Source organism: Micropterus dolomieu, linkage group LG18 (genome assembly GCF_021292245.1).
Source record: "Micropterus dolomieu isolate WLL.071019.BEF.003 ecotype Adirondacks linkage group LG18, ASM2129224v1, whole genome shotgun sequence".
NCBI classification, from domain to species: domain Eukaryota; kingdom Metazoa; phylum Chordata; class Actinopteri; order Centrarchiformes; family Centrarchidae; genus Micropterus; species Micropterus dolomieu.
This window is the reverse complement of record NC_060167.1, coordinates 31,266,439-31,283,218: the sequence shown is the minus strand read 5'-3', so window position 1 is coordinate 31,283,218 and position 16,780 is coordinate 31,266,439. Positions and strand designations below refer to the sequence as shown.

Sequence of the window (16,780 nt, the reverse complement as noted above, 5' to 3'; positions counted from 1 at the left end):
AGGTGCTAAATCTCTGGACCATGCTGCCTACAGCGTCGTAGAAACAATCTGAAAAACTGAAGTTACATTTAGAACATTTCACCACATCTCTTGGATGAGTCGTCACTCGTGTTTATTGCTTTAAAATTCGTCTGAGGCGCTTTATTGTGTGGTAGGAGCCGTGCGCCATGTTTCTCTCTATTAATATAATGTTGTGTATTTATAGTAGCGTGTTTAATGCCACACAGCTCCTGAAATAATCTCTTCTAAGGTTGCATCCTCTGTGGCCACACACAATAGCAAACATCCCTGTTGGCACTTAACAGCACAAAAAGCAGCAGGGCTATTACTTAGAGGCCAACCTGAGTTCATAAGCATCACAGTCACCTAAAGTGGGAAGAGTCCATTTCAGGAGGCTGAGAGTTAATAAAAGCAATTACTAAATGTGTGATATGTTCTTAAGACTACTGCCGGTAACTATAATTTTAATATCCCATGCATATTATTGTAGTTAGCTTTTTTCCCTGAGAATATTCCCTTAAATTTCCAGTTTATGTTTCTAGGTGTGGACACAAATCGCTGTCCTGGTCGAGGCAATGATGCACTGCCCTTCAAAATCTACAGAGTGAAAAAATTCCACCCTACAGGGATGCTCCTAATGCAACTCTCTCCCACTCCCTCGCAGTGTGTACAGTGCATAAAATAACTGGGATACAAAAATAGCCGGCTTGGGTTTAGCGCTATGACAAAAACGTAGCTTTCCTTTTGTGTCAATTGAGACAGGCGGTCAGCACCAATAGGCGTCGGAGGAGGTGGCATATGCTAATGAGGGACAAATGTCCACTGACCATGACCTTGGGAAACACGGTATAAAGGAAGGCACATCTCACCAAGCAGTTATTTCGTTGTGGTCGTCCTGAGGTCAGTGGACAACTTTTTATTGGTAGGTTGTGCATTACGCATTTTACGCGCGGGTTGGCACCCCTTTAAAGCGTCTTGTAGAGTAATAGTTACATTTTTAATACTGTTTACCTTCACGGGCACATGTCAGTTAACGCGGCATACGTTTCCACAGTTTCGTTCTCGTTTGGTGATAGTGGATTTGCGCTCTTGACGCGCAAGCAGTGGTTTCATGGCCACATATTGTTTTCATCAATAATGGAAGGCTGAAGTAACACAAACAGCTTTAATATATAAAGAACTACTGACCCTAACGCAAAGCTTTGTTTTCTCACCAAAGGAATTCCCCACCTCGTCTGTGTCTCTGGTGCGTCCGGGTTTTTGGGAACCGGCGAGGAGCTGCCACCATGTCTCGCTTTGACACGAAGGAGTTCGGGGAGGCTGCACCGTTTTTACGCAAATCTGACCTGGAGCTGCTGGCGGCGCACACCGTGGCTTCTGATGGTAGGCCTAATAAGGAGAGTTCAAAGAAACGGAACCTTGTAGGGCAAATCACATTCAAAATATGCATCTCAGAAATTAATTCACTTTCGATTCAATTTGAAATTCGTGTCTGTTTTTAAATTAGGCAAATTTTCAGCCCATGTTGGGAGATTCTCCAGTGTCTTTGCAGTTTCAATTGTTGAGCAAGTGGAAACATGGTAAAATTTGTATAAATAATATTACTATATAGATAATTTATTCTTGGAAAAAATGAAACACTATCACCTAACTGTTTTTGAAAGCAAAAGGTTACAATGTTACAATACTCCATTTGTGATAAATGTTTTTTTGAAAGGTGCTATATAAAGTTTTAAATAACTTCTTCAGTAACACACTTGTTGAGTAGAGTATTTTGCCACAGATTAATTTGACTGACGTTTAGTTAGTGATGACTTGCTGTACTTTCTTAATAATTAATTTTTTTATTGTCTCCACCAACATTTGTATTTTAGAGAGATTTTCAATGCACACCCTCTTCTGTACTGTTAGGTAAGAAGCGAGCCTGGGTCCCTGATGAAAAAGAGGCGTACATTGAGATTGAGATCAAGGAGCTCAGCGGTGACAAAGTCATTGTTGAAACCAAAGATGGGAAGGTAAGTGATCATCCCTCTGTATGCAGTCATGAATGAAAACCTAAACTATTAGACACCTCTTTTTTAACACTATATGCACAGTTGAGTCCCATGTTCCCCTCCTCATGTCTGCCTGCGTCCATCCCTTTAGACCCTGTCAGTGAAGGACTGTGACATCCAGCAGATGAACCCTCCTAAGTTTGACATGATTGAAGACATGGCCATGCTGACACACCTCAACGAGGCCTCCGTGCTGTACAACCTGCGCAGACGCTACTCTGCCTGGATGATCTATGTGAGTATCCCATTAAGGACTGATAGTATTCCCCGCTCCCATGTTTCCACATTCCCTTAAGAGACATGATTATCCAGATTACAACTGTGAGCTTGAGCAGTGTCAACCTGTCAGTAGCAGAGCTGGTCATTTTGGTTACAGGGGCTGTATCATAGTGAGTTATTATTGTTTCATGACCTGTTCCCTCAGACCTACTCCGGGCTCTTCTGTGTGACTGTGAATCCATACAAATGGCTGCCAGTCTACACAGCCCCTGTGGTCGCCGCCTACAAAGGCAAACGCCGCTCTGAGGTGCCGCCACACATCTACTCCATTGCAGACAATGCATATAATGACATGCTGCGCAGTGAGTGAACCCATACATCAACCCATACAATATTATAACAACATACAGTACACACAAGTACATGTGCACTGATACACACACCAAATATAAACGCATATACTCAGTCATATGTTTGTAACGAGCCCTGTGTTATATTTTCTTCATCAGATCGTGAGAACCAGTCCATGCTCATCACGTAAGTGCTTCAAATTAATATAGTTTTTGTTTTTTGTTTCATGTGAAGAGCCAGACGGCATGTAACTGTAACATATAGACTGTCCACACACACAGCCACTTTAAAGATTTGATGTTTTTTCTTCCGTTTTTGGTTTTCACTGAAATCTATACCTCCTCTTTTTTTTCTTTTTCTTTCGGCTTTGTGACATGCAGTGTAGTGATTTTGATTTACACGACCATCACCAGTTTTGTGACCAGTTTTTACCTGTTGTATGTACACTTTGTTATTTTTCACACTCCTATAGCGGAGAATCCGGTGCTGGCAAAACTGTCAACACGAAACGTGTCATTCAGTATTTTGCCATTGTGGCAGCTCTTGGGGACACACCTGCCAAAAAAGGAGTAAGGCTGATGTGGCAACCCATATTTTTGTTTCCCAGCTTTTAATTGCTGCATTTTATTTTTGTTTTCTTCATTTTTTGTGGTCCCAGGAATCCTTCCCTTTAAACTGTGTCCATACATTTTCCTCACTGTCAAAATGGTGAATGTGAGAACTGATTACATTCATGTGTGCGTCTTCACCCTAATTTGTTGTGTTGCCCTTTCCAGCCAATTTACTCGGCTTTCTTATTGATTTTTAAACTATTTTTCTTTTTCATTTCCATTTTTTCTGCTCCAAATTTTCCATTATCTTCCCCTTTGCTTTGAGTTTTGGTTTTGACTTTTCTGTGTATGTTCATTTTTTTCATCTCTCCCCTGCGTTCACCACACTTCATTCTATAAAACAAGATCGCCATTGGTTTTTACCACAGCTTTAACAACCAGTATCTAATTTTCCAGTTGGTTATGATGTTCCCCTTTGGTTGTAAAATAATTTTTTGATCATGCTTAATATGATATGATACCTTCTCACCTTTTTCTTTTGCAGCAAGGTCCTGCCACTAAAACCGGGGTGAGTTTAAGTTGGAGGAAACGACAACTCAGCTACATTATGTTTAACAATGATTTAAAACTGTAAATTGTAAATAATAATGTGACAGTGCATATTTACATTTTACTTTAAATTTCTCTCCCAGGGCACTCTGGAGGATCAGATCATTGAGGCAAACCCTGCCATGGAGGCGTTTGGGAACGCCAAAACGCTAAGGAATGACAACTCCTCCCGTTTTGTGAGTACCTGCATAATTCCCAGTCTATAGTATACAGTGTGAGTTTGATATTCCCGCTGGAGCATTTAAAAGACATTAGATACATTTTCCCACAGGGAAAGTTCATCAGGATCCACTTTGGACCTACTGGCAAACTAGCCTCGGCTGATATTGATATATGTGAGTTAATGGTCAAACATGGTATAAATCATCATGTTTCTCTTCTTGCTTCACTTCTACTATGAACATGTTACGCTCTATTGTCTGTCCTTCAGATCTTCTGGAAAAATCCAGGGTTATATTTCAGCAGCCTGGTGAGAGGAGCTACCACATCTACTACCAGATCATGTCTCAGAAGAAACCAGAACTTTTAGGTTAGTCATTCTGGCTGCTTTGTGACTTTTATTTATTTATTTTTTCATGAACCACTGCGGGACTGTGATGTGATCCTCTAAACTCTTTGTTCAGACATGCTGCTGGTGTCCTCCAACCCGTACGACTACCACTTCTGCTCCCAGGGCGTGACCACTGTGGAGAACATGGATGACGGAGAGGAGCTGATGGCCACTGATGTAAGTGCTTTTATTTTTCCCCACACGAACAGAAATTCCTACATTTTAACACAGCACATTGAGCAGATTAGCTTTTTCCGGCTTCTTTACAGCATGCCATGGACATCCTCGGCTTCCTGCCCGATGAGAAGTATGGCTGCTATAAAATAGTGGGAGCCATCATGCACTTTGGCAACATGAAATTCAAGCAGAAGCAGCGTGAGGAGCAGGCGGAGGCTGACGGCACTGAAAGTGAGAGCCAGTAACAAGACACGTGGCACAAAAACAACCATTTGACTTTGGAAGCAAGATTGTGATTTTTGTCCCATTTGGTCACCAGGTGCCGACAAGGCCTCATACCTGATGGGAGTCAGTTCAGCTGACCTCATCAAGGGCCTCCTCCACCCAAGGGTGAAGGTGGGGAATGAGTATGTGGTGAAGGGACAGAATGTCGAACAGGTGAGGAGATTCTCTCTCTGTGTTTTGTTTCATTATTTTAATAATCTGAAAGACAACGAATGAGCTAATTTTTCTGTAATATGAGTGTTGACATTTGAACAACAAATCTGATACATCAGATATATAAAAGCTCAACTGTGGTACAAAGCTTCGCTTCATACTGCTGGACGAGTAGTACGCTGACATAAGCTCGCCACTCCATACACACTAGAATCTGGTATCCAAGCAACAGAGGCTAACGTGAATGACAGCTGTATTCCTCCTCTGTGTGTGTGTGGGTACGATAGGTTAACTACGCTGTTGGTGCTCTGGCCAAAGCCACGTATGACCGTATGTTCAAATGGCTCGTGGGACGGATTAACCGGACCCTGTACACCTCCTTGCCTCGCCAGTACTTCATAGGGGTCCTGGACATCGCTGGGTTTGAGATCTTTGAAGTAAGTTGATCCAGATTAAATTTCAATTCATTAAAAACTGCAACCATCACACTGGTTTTCTGTTTCTATCGTCATATTTTGGCTGAAAATCAACAGGTGCTGTTTTTGTGCCTCATTCTTTCCTATTGTGATGAAATGGCTCGACTGCAGGATGATTCTCCCCACTGTGTTTTTCATGCTGTTCACTTCTAATGCTCCCCCTGAACACCTGTTCCTCTTTCATTGCAGCTGAACAGCTTTGAGCAGCTGTGCATCAACTTCACAAATGAGAAACTGCAGCAGTTTTTCAACCACCACATGTTCATCCTGGAGCAGGAGGAGTACAAGAGGGAGGGCATCGAATGGACCTTTATTGACTTCGGGCTGGACCTTCAAGCTTGCATTGATCTCATTGAAAAGGTAAACAAAGCATTTTATCCATAATAGATCAAGTTTAGTTGGAAATGAGTGTTAGACTAACACTCTGCCCTCCCTCCAGCCGCTGGGCATCATGTCCATTCTCGAAGAGGAGTGCATGTTCCCAAAGGCCACAGACAACAGCTTTAAAGCCAAGATGTATGATAATCACATCGGCAAGTCGCCTAATTTCCAAAAGCCACGGCCAGACAAGAAACGGAAGTACGAGGCCCATTTTGAGCTGGTACACTATGCCGGAGTGGTAAGTGTGTTCCCAATAAACCTGTTGGACAGTTTTACATCATTAATTATTACATACAGAATTCCGTCATTTGGATGTCCCTGCTGGTTTTTTTACAGGTACCGTATAATATTATTGGCTGGCTGGACAAAAACAAAGACCCACTGAATGAAACGGTGGTGGCCTGTTTCCGGAAGTCCTCCAACAAGCTGCTCGCTTCTCTGTATGAGAATTACGTCAGCTCAGACACAGGTACAGTAAACGGGATTCTGGTAGAGGACCATAGCATATAGGGAGCACCTTAATGTGGTCAAATTAATCACTCTGCTAATTACCTCGCAGTGCCCGACCCCAAGCCTGGCAGTAAAGAAAAGAGGAAGAAGGCAGCCTCTTTCCAGACTGTGTCTCAGCTTCACAAGGTGAGAATGGCACCGCAGGTGAAAATGGGCTATTACTGATGCGGTTGAATGTAGGCAGAGATTTTTTTTCAAATAGCTTTCAGTGTTTTGTGTGAGAAGTTGTGGGCATCACTGGACAGCTGGGACGGCGGCAGTTAAGACTTGCAGTGATGTTTAGGGCAATGTTCACATGAACATCACTTTAAGTCTGTGCTGGCTCCTTTCTCCTTTACATCAAGGATTCCACACACATCCTGCAGAATATAACGTTTTACATGAAGTGTTTGTTGTTATTTTCTGCAATGAGTGCTGTTTCAATTGTGGGTATTTTTATTCACTCATCCAAAAGACTTAATTTCGTTGTGTTTCCCCTTTTCCTCCAGGAAAATCTGAATAAGCTGATGACCAACCTCCGCAGCACCCAGCCACATTTTGTTCGCTGCATCATCCCTAATGAGACCAAGACTCCAGGTAACATACAGCGCAATCATCACATATCATCAGGAGCCAAACAAATGGGACTAGGCTCATGTTGGTAACCTGTTCCCCGCAGGGATCATGGATCCATTCCTGGTGCTGCACCAGCTGCGCTGTAACGGTGTGCTGGAAGGCATCAGGATCTGCAGAAAGGGCTTTCCCAACCGCCTGCTCTATGCTGAATTCAAACAGCGGTACAGATCACATTCTTTTTGGATATCAGGGCATTGACTTTGAGTCACAGTGAAAATAAGTCCTGAAATCTTATATTAATTCATCCAGCTACCGCATCCTGAACCCCCATGCAATCCCAGATGATAAGTTTGTGGACAGCAGGAAAGCTGCAGAGAAGCTGCTGGCCTCCCTGGATATCGACCACAACCAGTATAGATTTGGACACACAAAGGTAGGAGTATAATGCCGCATGAATGGTAAAATAATCAGCCAACACGCCCCATGTGGTTATTAAAACCTATTACAAATCTGAAACACTGTGTGATGGTCTTTTATTTTTAAGTTTTTTAATAAATCTAAAGTCTTCTCTGGATCTTATGTGATGGATTCTCAGTTTTCAGGATTTCATTACGTTATTTTTGGTTAGGAGTTTTTAATTTTAAAAAAGGAAACCGAGCCTGAGCCCCTTAACTATTTTACAACTTCCACCAATGGCTTCATGTAGGTGTTCTTCAAGGCAGGCCTGCTGGGTCACCTCGAGGAGATGAGGGACGAGCGTTTGGCCAAAGTCCTGACATTGATGCAGGCAGCCGCTCGTGGCAAAATCATGAGGACGGAGCTGCAGAAGATGATGGAAAGGAGGTAAAAACCTTTAGCAATAACAAACCCTTTTGTGAACCTGAATCAATGTAAAATGTATTCAAAGGTACAGGAAAGCCTTTGAGCTAAATACCTCACAGGAAGGTGAGGACTTGAGGACAAACCTCCCCCAACAGTTGCTTCTAGCAACACGATCAGCCGCGAGCCTTTCAGCCTGTGATACACTATACCTTAGTGTTCACTCCCTCGCTCTGGTATGCATGGCATGCAAGGGCAGTGTTATCGGCGTGTGTGAGGCGTGTGCGTGCCCTTGTATGGTTACCAGGCATGTGTGTGGCCCTACTGTTAATGGGGGCCTCATTGCCCCCCCCCCCCCATCACACACAAACGCACCCCTCTCGCAGGTCTCAGGCCATTCTCTCCATCCACTCTCTGTAATTTAAACAATGCTGACGGTGTCCTCAGAGCCAGGTGGCGACATGTGTCAAGTGGCAGCTGCTCGGGCCCTCCCTAAAAATACAAACCCCGGCCCCCTCCGTGCCCGATGGCCCCTGGCCCCTTTTGTCCACGGCGCCTGTACTTCTAAGTGAGTGCATTGGTGGGATATGTGGCCGGTGACAGAGGATTAAAGTCGGCCATTGGACAGAGGGCTTTGGTTTCTAAATAAACACAGACGCTCACCTTTGAGAGGCACCCGGCATGGAGTCATGTCAAAAATGCAATCAGCTCCCTCCACCCTCATTCACTCACCTCCCACCCCGGCATGTGCACGCTCACTCAAACTCACCCTCTAAACACTGACAGGAAGTCCTTGACCAGTCTGCTCTGGGTCCATATTTAGGCCTGTGAGACGCCGTTCTACTGAGACTAAATCAATCTGGTAACCCAGTTTGGTCCCAGTCGTGAAACATCAAAAACAGCATTAGGTGTATGATTTCATGTCGCATCCCTCTGTATATGATTAGATACAAGGGAGTGGATAGTTGCAGGATTAGTGCCAAAAATTAACTGCCAAGGAGAAGATAAATAGACGGGGAAGTCCAGGATAAAACTTTTTGACCTTCTTCTCTTCACTTGATCTGAACTTGACTTCTACTGCTTTTAAAGCACCATGTGATCCCCGTGCTCCCCATCCTTGTGTGTCTGATGTAACCCCACAGCCGGGTCAGATGAGCTCTATCGACACAATCACCGATCATGGTCTAAATAAATCGTTCATTTGTATTTAAACTGGAAATTTGTTTAACATTTATGAACTATATAAAAGTGGATATTGTTACAATCTTTTTTTCATACAACTGAACTGTCAATGTTTAGGTTGGTTTGGTGGCAAAAGCTAAATATTCAACCATGTATTTCAATCATTGTGGCATACTGTACCTTTTTAGCTAAATATTTCAACCCATAATCAGCTACCTTTAGCACTGCATTTATCCTATTAGCTAACTATTTATTGCTTTTAGCTATTTTCAACCATTTATCTATGTCTATGGACAGTCAATGCTGTTCAGGACGTTTCAGTGTCAATATGTGGATATATATTTCTAAATCAAACCATTAAAAAAAATTCAAATTAGTTGAGGTACTCCACAATCATCACATCACACTTAACAATTGCAGGATACCTGGGGTACAAGCATATCTGATTGGGAATCAGTGATCTCTGTGCCATTTTAGATTTATTTCAACCTGACAAGAAACATTTCAGTGGTAGAAAAAAAATCCCCACTCTTCCATTCCCTCCTTTTATTTTGTTTTCAGGGAGGCTCTAATGATCATCCAGTGGAACATCCGGGCCTTCAACACTGTCAAGCACTGGCCCTGGATGAAGCTCTTCTTTAAAATCAAGCCTCTACTGAGGAGCGCCGCCACTGAGAAAGAGCTGATCTCTCTGAAGGAGGAGCTGGCCAAGCTGAAGGAGGCTCTGGAGAAATCGGAGGTCAAGCGCAAAGAGCTGGAGGAGAGGCAGGTCAGCCTGAACCAAGAGAAGAATGACCTCTCTCTTCAGCTGCAGGCAGTAAGTGGTAGTCCTAATGTTTTCACACATTCGGCTTTTGGGAAGACAGACACTGTAGTAGTGTGAGAATATACTGAACACATACTCTTTCTCTCCTGTCTCCCATAGGAGCAGGACAATCTTGCAGATGCCGAGGAACGCTGCGACCTTCTCATCAAAACTAAGATCCAGCTGGAGGCCAAAGTTAAAGAAATCATGGAGAGGCTTGAGGACGAGGAGGAGATGAGCGCTAATGTGCTCGCCAAAAAGCGCAAGCTCGAGGACGAGTGTGCTGAGCTGAAGAAAGACATTGACGATCTAGAGATCACTCTTGCAAAAGTGGAAAAGGAGAAACATGCCATTGAAAACAAGGTAAGAAAATTGGACAAGGAGAGCAGTGACTTGCCTCCAGAGGGTGCTAAGAAGTCACAGAAAGATCCACAGCAGATTCAGTGGATTGTCAATGAAGGGGGGGGGGAATAAAAAATAATGTGTTTTTTAAATGTCAAATATATTTTCCTCTTCTGGCTCGCAGGTGAAGAACCTGATTGAGGAGATGGCCGCTCTGGATGAAACCATACTGAAGCTGACCAAAGAGAAGAAGGCTCTCCTGGAGTCTCACCAGCAGACTCTGGATGACCTGCAGGCAGAGGAAGACAAAGTCAACACTCTGACCAAAGCCAAGGCAAAGTTGGAGCAACAAGTCGATGATGTAAGTTTATTTATCGTCTGAAAATATCAGAGGAAAACATTATACTTTAAATCATTTATTCCACAGGGGTGACACATCATGTACATTATGTGTAACATTTTTCAACCTTCCTACTGCAAATCAGCTGGAGGGCTCACTGGAACAAGAGAAGAAGCTGCGTATGGACCTGGAACGGGTCAAACGCAAGCTGGAGGGAGATCTGAAACTCTCCCTGGAGTCGGTTATGGACTTGGAGAATGACAAGCAGCAACTTGAAGAGAAGCTGAAAAAGTGAGAATTTTTGTATATTCACAGGGGGAAAAAATGACATCCTGCTGTTTGAATTAACGATCAACAATGTGGTACCAATTGTTTTCTGCCAGGAAAGACTTTGAAATGAATGAGTTGAGCACAAGGATTGAAGATGAGCAAGCCTTGGTCAATCAGCTCCAGAAGAAGATAAAGGAGCTACAGGTAGAAACTGGCATTTGAATCTCTAATAGAGCAGTTAAGAAACATATTTCTGAGGAAATAACTTACCATTGCTTTCCTCCAGGCTCGTACAGAGGAGCTGGAGGAGGAGCTGGAGGCTGACCGGGCTTGCAGGGCCAAAGTGGAGAAGCAGCGTGGCGATGCGGCTCGTGAGCTGGAGGAGCTGAGCGAGCGCCTGGAGGAGGCTGGTGGGGCCACCTCCGCCCAGATCGAGATGAACAAGAAGAGAGAGACGGATTTTCTGAAGCTGCGGCGAGACCTGGAGGAAGCCCTGCTGCACCACGAGGCCACCACAGCAGCCTTGCGGAAGAAGCACGCTGACAGCGTTGCAGAGCTGGGCGAGCAGATTGACAGTCTGCAGCGGGTCAAGCAGAAGCTGGAGAAGGAGAGGAGCGAGGCCAAGATGGAGGTCGACGATCTGGCCTCTACTGTGGAGCAGCTCTCCAAGGGCAAGGTAGGCAGTAGAAAAGAAGATAAGCTCACTGAAAGATAGAAGTAGTATGGGATCAAACCTGAAGAAATTTACCTCTTCTCTGCAGGCCACTTCAGAGAAGATGTGTCGTCTGTATGAAGACCAAATGAACGAGGCTAAAGCAAAGGTCGAAGAGCTCCAGAGGCAGCTCAACGAAACCAACACCCAAAGGGCCCGTGCTCAAGCTGAGAGTGGTAAGGAACTTTCATTTTATCATAAATCTCACAAACAGATTTCACAGACCGGTTAGTAACAACCTTTTTCTTCTACCCATGTAGGCGAGCTGAGCAGGAAGCTTGAAGAGCGGGACGCCATGGTCTCCCAGCTTCAGCGTGCCAAGAACTCCTTCAGCCAGAATGTCGAGGAGCTCAAGAAACAGCTGGAGGAGGAGAATAAGGTCAGCTCCTTATCGCTGCATCAGCCAGTGGTTGTTGTTTACAATGACCTCTGCAGAAATTTAGAGCCCCTCCGGTTTGACTTACTGCTCTCTACCATCACGATCAATCTCTATAGGGGAAGAACGCTCTGGCCCACGCGCTGCAGTCATCTCGCCACGACTGTGACCTTCTGAGAGAGCAGTACGACGAGGAGCAGGAGGCCAAGGCTGAGCTGCAGAGAGCTCTGTCCAAGGCAAACGCTGAGGTGGCTCAGTGGAGGACAAAGTATGAAACGGACGCCATCCAGAGGACAGAGGAGCTGGAGGAAGCCAAGTGAGAGAGATGTATTTTTCACTTCCAGCATCAGGTGGTACGTAGTGGTCATTTGAATGCATGAGCGCCAAATGTGTTTGCGTCTCATTAGGAAGAAGCTAGTGGCACGTCTTCAAGAAGCTGAAGAGACAGTGGAGGCTTCCAATGCCAAGTGCTCCTCCCTGGAGAAGACTAAACACCGGCTCCAGACAGAAATCGAGGACCTGGTTATTGATCTGGAGCGTGCCAATGCCGCAGCCTCTGCCCTGGACAAGAAGCAACGCAACTTTGACAAGGTATTAGCTGATGGCTACTGTTACAGAGAATTGTTTTTGCTGTCCTCAAGGAAATCTGTCTTGTAACCTGATCACTTGGTAGGATTGGGTTCTGGTATCATGTACAAAAGGCCAACCCATGACTTTTGCTCCAGTGCAAAAATGCATCTTATTGTTTCCTCCAGGTGCTGGCTGAGTGGAGACAGAAGTATGAAGAGTGCCAATCAGAGCTGGAGACCTCTCAGAAAGAGTCTCGCAGCCTGAGCACAGAGCTCTTCAAACTCAAGAACTCCTACGAGGAGAGCCTGGATCATCTGGAGACCATCAAGAGGGAGAACAAGAACCTCCAAGGTACCTGTCCTTGTAGCTCACATTATGAATACCCTGTTAGAAGGTTGCAATAAAACAAAGCATTAGTTTTACCTTGAATTTATAAATAATACAAAACAACTTTTCTATCTCTGCTCCCTCAGAGGAAATCGCCGACCTGTCAGATCAAATCAGTCAGGGAGTGAAGACCATCCACGAGTTGGAGAAAATAAAGAAGGGACTGGACCTGGAGAAAAGCGAGATTCAAGCTGCCCTGGAGGAAGCTGAAGTGAGCGTTTTGCTGAGTTCTCTCACTTTCTCCTTCTATTTTTCTTCAAGCATTAAGCGTCTGTCTGTTTTAGGGCACTCTGGAGCATGAAGAAAGCAAAACTCTCCGCATCCAGCTGGAGCTTAACCAGATCAAAGCTGACGTTGACAGAAAGCTGGCGGAGAAGGATGAGGAAATTGACAGCCTCCGGTGAGATTAACTGATACTTTTGTCCTTCTTTATAGCAGAAACGTGATTCTATCCCATCAACCACTCCATGCAAAGGGGCACCACCTAATCTTTCCCTCCGTGACGTCTTTCACCTTTTTAGCCGTAACCACCAGAGAACACTGGAGTCCATGCAGGCCACCTTGGATGCAGAGGCCAAGTCTCGCAACGAGGCAGTGCGCCTGAGAAAGAAGATGGAGGGCGACCTGAATGAGATGGAGGTGCAGCTGAGCCATGCCAACCGGCAGGCCTCAGAGTCCCAGAAACTCCTTAGAAACCTGCAGGTTCAGATCAAGGTGAGTCCTCTAGCAGCCGGTCCATGAGCTTTCCTGTTGTGTCAGATTCACATGTACAGTGTTTAATTAAATATTTTGCTTCTACACGATCCGTGACTCCAGGACATTCAGTTGGAGCTTGATGAGACTATTCACCAGAACGAGGAGCTGAAGGAGCAGGTGGCGGTGACAGAGCGGCGCAACAACCTGCTGGCTGCTGAGGTGGAGGAACTCAGGGCTCTCCTGGAGCAGAACGACCGGGCACGCAAGCTAGCTGAGCATGAGCTGCTCGAGGCCACCGAGAGAGTCAACCTGTTGAACTCTCAGGTAGAAAGATGGGATTTAAAAACACCCTGCAATACATTTGTGATAAATAAACTGACTTCAAATAAATAAATGTGCTTGTCAAAGGATGGTCATTTGCTTTCAGTCGATGGGCATGAAGACGGTATGTCGTTTTCCACGCTTGCGAGTCTTTTTGGTTGTTAGCAGAGAATATTCTGCAAAAGTATACTTTTCTAGCCTACATGTTGCTCTGGTTCAGCTGCTCTGATTCCATTGAATCCCAGCGAGTGGTTACCAGTTTTAGAAATGAAAGAAATCTCATTTGAAAACAAACAAAATGGCATTTTAATCCTGAGATGATTCTTGAAAATTACTCCTTTTCCCCAGAACGCTGGACTGATCCACCAGAAGAAGAAACTGGAGAGTGATCTATCCACGCTGTCAAATGAAGTGGACGATGCTGTGCAGGAGTGCCGCAATGCAGAGGAGAAGGCCAAAAAGGCCATCACTGATGTAAGATAAAATAAAACAAAATGAAGTGCATAATAGAAGATATTTACACTACTAAATAACTCAACATGTATCTACAGGAGGTTTGATAGTGATCTGGTTGACTTTCCAGCCTTTGTTGTGTTTGTAATACTCTGTAATTTGATCTCTGCTGTAATTAACCAGCTTACGTAACGTCTTCCATACAGTCCACTGTAAGCTGTGGCAGAGGCCTGTTGATGTTGCTGCTGTTGGTTCCAGTCCAGTTAGAGATTACTTAACGGTCATTTAACACTGATGCTCTGAATTTGTAGGCAGCCATGATGGCAGAGGAGCTAAAGAAGGAGCAGGACACCAGCGCCCATCTGGAGAGGATGAAGAAGAACATGGAGCAGACCATAAAGGACCTGCAGATGCGTCTGGACGAGGCTGAGCAAATCGCCCTTAAGGGAGGCAAGAAGCAGGTCCAGAAGCTGGAGGCCAGGGTGAGAGATTTCACAAATTAAATGACGCACCTGATAATCCTTGTAATGGGGTAATGCGTTTTGTTTGTAATGAGTGGACTTGTCATTTCTGGATTGTGCTGCCAGGTCAAAGAATTGGAGAATGAACTGGAATCTGAGCAAAAGAAGAGCCAAGAGTATCAGAAGGGAGTACGCAAATATGAGAGGAGAATCAAAGAGCTCTCCTACCAGGTAAACACCAGTCTGTTTGCACACAGAGCACACTGGCATGTTTTCATTCTACAAAGTATAGTAAGACTGCCTGTGCTGTTTGTACAGGCTGAGGAAGACAAGAAGAACCTGGTCCGTCTGCAGGACCTCATCGACAAGCTGCAGGCCAAGGTGAAGAGTTACAAGAGACAGACTGAAGAAGCGGTGAGTCCACCATCAGTGGTTTGTACTTGAAAATGATCATCTTAACCACATCATTAACTATAGCTGGAGCAGTTCAAATAGTGGAAAGATAACTGAAGAACCTGGTTTTATTGGTTTCCTCCTCTCTGCAGGAGGAGCAGGCAAACGCCAACCTGTCCAAGTACAGGAAGCTCCAGCATGAGCTTGATGACGCAGAGGAGAGGGCTGACATGGCCGAAACGCAGGTCAACAAGCTCCGGGTGCGCACCCGGGACCAAGGTAGCAAGGTAGGTAAATTTAATACATAATGCATTTCATCTTACAGTATGCTGCCGAACTGTATGACCTTTGGATGTGTTTATTAAAATTAGCCAGCAGGCTTCATAACAAGAACTAATCTTAGAAGGGACTGGACGTAATCCTCTGTTGAAGATGACCTCTCATGTGATCTCTAGTGCGGTCATGAGTAACTCTATGACACTGTGTATGTGGTTGCTAATAAACATCCCTGTCTTGTGTATTTCAGCTTGCTGAGTGATGTGGTGAGGCTGAAAGCTGTGGCCAAACATATCACAGCCAACCAGCTGCAACAGCTGTTCTTGACTGTGAAGACGTACCCAAATAAAGACTTTTAAACCTTTAAATATGACTGTTTTGATGTTTTTTCCCCCCCCAGTGTCAATATGTGATAGAGATAGAAATCCCACAAAGAAGGTCTAAAGAAGAATTTATTATAATTAATCTGACAAACAGCTGTTAAATCAGGAAAATTAAGTTCAATACTAGCATCAGAGGAGGTGGAACATGAGGGTGAAAGTTGGTTACAGAAGTAGTACTGAAGAAAGTGAAACCAAACAAGAATCTTTTCCGTTTGATGGTCTAACAAGGTTAGTGAGAGATTAAGACTGAAGTGTGCAGAGGTGAATTTATAACAACCATGTGAGATTTTATACATTATTCAAATGCAAATGAAAAAATAAAGATGGGCTGTTATCTAAAACTAATTTATCGATCCTGGTAAGGAGAGACAATCATTTGATTTGAGTTTTGAACCGGCTCAATGTGTCTAATAATATCCTCACTGTGACAAACATTACATAAGTCGCCAGTTAACAAAGTTTAAAGGGATCTAAAATAAAAACCAAATAGTGTTATATTTAACACTACGCAGCATGTTCCTGGCCCAGGGTTTAACATTTCACCATTTCCTATACAAACTAATGAAGTCTTAAGGCCTACTAGGAGCATGACGCCACATACAGCACAACTGTTGAGAACCATTTCTCATCATACAGAAGGATCACTCTCTGAAATTCAGATCACAAAGCTACAGAAATCAGGGTTCAGAGATTGATATTATAGTTGCTCCAGAAGAGCGCTCACAACATTCATGTTTTTAAACCAACAGCCTCATGGACTTCCATGGTGGATGAGTGGAGTGATATAAGGGATTTGGATCAATGATAACACATGATCAGTCCTAAGAATGCAACATGGCTAACAATTTGTCCAGTCACATCATGTTATCAAGAAACCAATTCATTTATCTCAGGAGTCCCGCAGAGACACAGAAGCACGTGTAAAAGTGTAGTTGCATTAACGTCACTGCAAAGCACAAAAGATGAACTGATTTAAAGTATGTGCACACGCCCATCAAGCTATATAAGACATGCTGAACGAAAGCTAGAAAGAAAAAAAACAAAAACAAAAATCATCATTTCTGGTTAACTAGCTTTAAAGCAAAGAAAAGGCTTTCAAAGTGTAAAGGACATTTGTGGTTGC

The 16,780-nt window shown here is 44.2% G+C and overlaps 1 protein-coding gene across 4 annotated transcripts; it reads left to right on the top strand.

Annotated features, from left to right (window-relative positions):
* The first annotated feature begins 876 nt into the window (after positions 1-876).
* Positions 877-15,642, top strand: myh7ba (myosin, heavy chain 7B, cardiac muscle, beta a). 4 transcript variants are annotated; one of them, XM_046028407.1, is made up of 44 exons: positions 877-922; positions 1,220-1,383; positions 1,912-2,015; positions 2,146-2,289; positions 2,479-2,635; positions 2,783-2,810; positions 3,097-3,204; positions 3,720-3,723; positions 3,868-3,960; positions 4,056-4,119; positions 4,215-4,313; positions 4,408-4,511; positions 4,604-4,742; positions 4,831-4,949; positions 5,237-5,386; positions 5,615-5,785; positions 5,865-6,044; positions 6,143-6,275; positions 6,366-6,442; positions 6,805-6,892; positions 6,975-7,092; positions 7,181-7,304; positions 7,578-7,714; positions 9,434-9,689; positions 9,798-10,040; positions 10,204-10,380; positions 10,505-10,650; positions 10,743-10,833; positions 10,916-11,305; positions 11,391-11,517; positions 11,602-11,720; positions 11,837-12,033; positions 12,125-12,308; positions 12,473-12,638; positions 12,761-12,885; positions 12,959-13,074; positions 13,196-13,388; positions 13,491-13,694; positions 14,040-14,165; positions 14,456-14,626; positions 14,732-14,836; positions 14,924-15,019; positions 15,151-15,285; positions 15,525-15,642. In XM_046028407.1, exons 2-44 carry the CDS (start codon positions 1,287-1,289, stop codon positions 15,534-15,536), a joined length of 5,817 nt encoding a protein of 1,938 aa, XP_045884363.1. In that variant the 5' UTR covers positions 877-922; positions 1,220-1,286; the 3' UTR covers positions 15,537-15,642. The 4 variants fall into 4 exon arrangements, with proteins under 4 accessions (XP_045884363.1, XP_045884361.1, XP_045884360.1 ...); XM_046028405.1 differs by lacking the exons at positions 877-922; positions 1,220-1,383; positions 1,912-2,015; ... (1 more) ...; positions 2,479-2,635; positions 3,097-3,204 and having other exon boundaries at positions 3,720-3,743; XM_046028404.1 differs by lacking the exons at positions 877-922; positions 1,220-1,383; positions 1,912-2,015; ... (1 more) ...; positions 2,479-2,635; positions 3,097-3,204 and having other exon boundaries at positions 3,720-3,743; positions 14,732-15,019.
* The last annotated feature ends 1,138 nt before the right edge of the window (positions 15,643-16,780 follow it).

Bases quoted from the DNA above. Each gene is read 5' to 3' on its own strand.
- myh7ba (XM_046028407.1), top strand. From the start codon at position 1,287: ATGTCTCGCTTTGACACGAAGGAGTTCGGGGAGGCTGCACCGTTTTTA. The intron at 1,384-1,911 runs GTAGGCCTAATA...CTGTACTGTTAG, and splicing joins GCACACCGTGGCTTCTGATG to GTAAGAAGCGAGCCTGGGTC. The intron at 6,045-6,142 runs GTAAGTGTGTTC...GTTTTTTTACAG, and splicing joins TGGTACACTATGCCGGAGTG to GTACCGTATAATATTATTGG.